Source organism: Glycine max, chromosome 2, assembly GCF_000004515.6.
Source record: "Glycine max cultivar Williams 82 chromosome 2, Glycine_max_v4.0, whole genome shotgun sequence".
In the NCBI taxonomy this organism is placed as follows: domain Eukaryota; kingdom Viridiplantae; phylum Streptophyta; class Magnoliopsida; order Fabales; family Fabaceae; genus Glycine; species Glycine max.
Genome location: NC_016089.4, coordinates 48498397 through 48501924, shown reverse-complemented (window position 1 = coordinate 48501924; position 3528 = coordinate 48498397). Strand labels below are relative to the sequence as shown.

The window sequence follows — 3528 nt, the reverse complement described above, 5'->3', positions numbered from 1 at the left end:
ATCAATCTTAAAAGTTAGGTATTTGTCCACAACCAAAAGTATAGTTACACACGAAAGCACATACACTATAACTGATAAGTCGAAATATATATATACGGTCTTAATTCCATGTACCTGTATAGGTTCTTGATTAATCCCTCCATAATTTCTAATATAAAAACTGTAAAATGATTGACATATATATCAATTTAACAGTGCAAAAAAAAAGGACCATAAATAGGAATTAATCAATAGCTACGCTGTCATAGTTATTGATGAAAACTTCTATTTCTAGTAGCATACTCCTTGATCACTCTTTTAACTGTGTTAGCAAGCTAGTGATCCAAGAAGCCATCACCAAGTAGTCCTATCAATACCTTTCACTGAGAAATATCAATCATATAAATACGGTACGTTAATCGTCTTGTCAAAACCATCCTTCTCCAATACATATTCGCAACTTGCAAAGTACTCAAATGAAAAACACACCGCCCATCTCTGACATTTTTGACAAAACTTACCAAACTATATATATATATATATATATATATATATATATATATATATATATATATATATATATATAAGAATAATCAATGCCATCTGAAGTAATTCTAAATACTCATTTAAGAATAATCAATGTTTTTCATTTCCATACAAATCTAGGTACATACATGTGACTTAAAGAGAGGAGGTAATTAACCAAGAGGGAATCTACTACTACTTAATTACTACACATACTTATATATAGACAGTGTGCAATACACTGCAAGCTCCACCATACGCTAATAGAAATGGGTTAAGTGCATGTTTGATTCTGGTTTATCTTGAAAAAGCAATTGTTTTTTCTTTTAAAAACTCCTAGAAATACTTCTAAAAATCAATAAATTGGTGATCAAAATTAGTGATAGAAAATTAATTTTCCTTCACTAATTAATTTGAGATCAGATCACCAAATTTTAGTAACGGATTTTTTAAAAAACCTACATAGATTATTCCGTTACTAATTTTAATTTTTCTAGTAGTGATGAAATATAAAACCATTATTTTTCCTAAAATAAATAAATCAAAACATGCACTAGGTTTTTAGTGAGTTCATGGCTCGTGTTTGCCAGGGAATGATGGTAGTAGGTCTTGCAACAAACCATGGTCATGAGAGAGTTGGAACTGGTGCTGCTGTTGAGGCTGTGGATGGAGATTATGGGAAAGGTTTTGGTGAAACATTGGACTTTGGTGATCATTAATTTGGCTATAACTTGGAACCAACTGAGCAAGAAAATCTTGGGGTAAGCTTGACGCCATATAAGAGGAACCAAAAAAGGAAGGTGATGACAACATGCTTGCAGCACTGCCCCTCAGAGTTGCTGGACAGTGATGGTTGTGTTGCCCTTCGTATGTTGTGATCACAATTGTTGGGTCCTGGAATGACCTCTCCACCCTTTTCTTTACACCGCACTTCTGACTCGTGCATCTATAATAGCTCCTGCATTATAAATAAAGAGTCATGTTAATTACATTCATACGTGAAAAGTGAATTGATGATAAATTATATCATTTCATGAACTAATAATTTCTTGCTATTGTTGAGTATCTATACGTGCAATATTATGATCATTGTTAGTTTTTTATTATGTGATATGTCTCAAATTTCATCATTAGAGAGTTGATAACAAAAACAAGCTTTATTAATAAGTACTTAGAAATAAGCCGTTACACAACCTTAGTATGACAAGAAAGAATATGAATCATTACATCGATATGACAAACAAATAAATAAATAAATAGAAGACTTTGTGTGTCAATATATGATGATTTTGGCACACCCCAACATTCCACAACCCTTAATCATTTTTTTCGGCTAATACAAATACAAACCTTCATCATTTTTGCCTTGAAAGGTTAATAATGTACACGTAACTAGCTAAGAAATACCAAAATTGGAAAAAATAATTAACCTTGGGTATGGACTATTCTTGACCGCTTTCTGTCCATATTTTCTCCATCTGTATCCATCTTCAAGATGATCGATCTCACTTTTAGTCAAGAAGGCAAAACGAGGCTCCCTTGGCTTTTTCTCTTTCTTTTTGGGTTTGTTCCTGAAACGCTCCAAAACATCAGTCAAATTCACCGCAAGAATATGGCAGATAAAACTCACCAAACCAATAACAATTATTTTAGGGTTAAGTGCCTTTCATTGTTCCACACTACACCATTTTAGTCATACACACAAAACCTACACACACTGTATATAGTATAAGTGATCGAATAGAGACAGATTGACCAGATTCATTTCATAAAAGGCACTGAAAGTCATAAACAACTGGAAAGACACGAAATGATATATGGGCATACTATAATTGCATTAGTAAATACTACTAAATAGTAATTCAAAGAAGAAAATTCAAAATTCTACATACCCTCTAGAAAAGAACAGTTGCTAATTGATAAGATAATCAGATCCTATTCATGAATTGTTAAAGGAAGAAAAAGAGAAAGTCTGTGAGAGGAAAAATCTTCTTACCCTCCATTGATCTATCAGAAATCACAAAGAAAGAGGGGGCAAAAGAAGAAGAATTTTAATTAAACATACTCTTTCTTAGGCTTTTCATCTCCATCAGCTTCACACGCTTTTGGCTGCTTATCTTTCTGGCTCTTGGTTGAGTCTTCTTCTATAATTGCTTCAGCTTCATTGGATGGCGAAGAGACAGATGAATTAGGTGTTGATTGGTTCCCCCTGACCCCCACAGAGTCTCCTCCTGCACTAGGCTTCTTGGGGTTTTCATCAATGGAGGAGATCACTTCAGAAGATGAACAAGACATGTCAAAGACTCTAGAGAGGGTGTTGTAATCCATGGAACCATGTAAGCAGTCAGTGAAAGTGGTGTGATGATGATCAGAAGAAGAGTTATTATTATGATCATCAAACCCTTGAAAGTTTTGTGAGCTAATTGGTGCAGAATTGTTGTTGTTGTCCCTAAAGAATAATGGAAAGCTTGATGATGAGTGGTTGAGTTGCTGATCATGGTGGTTGTTGTAATGAAAGGGATCATAAAAACGGTCCTTCTCATTCGCCATGGAAGAGAGAAATTGAAGAGAATTGGAGAAGCAGAAGGTTATTGGAGGAGGAAGGGCCAGATCAAAAAACAAAAGGTAGCTTTGAGAATGATATTTCAGCTAAGACTTAAATTCGATGTGGTTGCTTGTTATGGGAAAGTGAGCTTTTTGGTTTAGGACTTTGTTTTTCTTCTTGCTTTTATTCCTTTCTACTTTTGCACCCTCTCACTTTAGTGTTTGGAGCTAATTGGGGAGTGTTTCTCTATCTTAATCTTTCTAAAGTCAGTGTGTGGTTCATTTTTTTTCTAAAGCAAATCAATTTTTTAAAAAAAAAAATAAATAAAGGAACAATTGTTTATATATACCTGCTTGTGCTTGTGGCGTGATTTCTTGATTTAATAGTAATACACCGTATATTCTCAAACAACATCTAATCATATTTTACACCACTTGTTTAACACACACTGCAATTAGTGTTGAAAAAGAATTCTTTAT

At 33.6% G+C, this 3528-nt stretch overlaps 1 protein-coding gene across 1 annotated transcript; it reads right to left on the bottom strand.

The window, feature by feature from the left end:
* Positions 1 to 585: 585 nt before the first annotated feature.
* Positions 586 to 3281, bottom strand: LOC100790175 (WRKY transcription factor 71). The gene is made up of 3 exons (XM_003518461.5): positions 2570 to 3281; positions 1935 to 2075; positions 586 to 1462 (listed from the first exon to the last, which is right to left on the bottom strand). Exons 1-3 carry the CDS (start codon positions 3052 to 3054, stop codon positions 1075 to 1077), a joined length of 1014 nt encoding a protein of 337 aa, XP_003518509.1. The 5' UTR covers positions 3055 to 3281; the 3' UTR covers positions 586 to 1074.
* Positions 3282 to 3528: the final 247 nt, after the last annotated feature.

What these genes read in the sequence shown, in the direction of transcription:
- LOC100790175 (XM_003518461.5), bottom strand. Translation starts at nt 3,054, where the DNA reads ATGGCGAATGAGAAGGACCGTTTTTATGATCCCTTTCATTACAACAAC. An exon ending in GATGAAAAGCCTAAGAAAGA is followed by an intron (nt 2,076 to 2,569) that starts GTATGTTTAATT and finishes GGAGCGTTTCAG; the next exon opens with GAACAAACCCAAAAAGAAAG. An exon ending in AAGAATAGTCCATACCCAAG is followed by an intron (nt 1,463 to 1,934) that starts GTTAATTATTTT and finishes TTTATAATGCAG; the next exon opens with GAGCTATTATAGATGCACGA.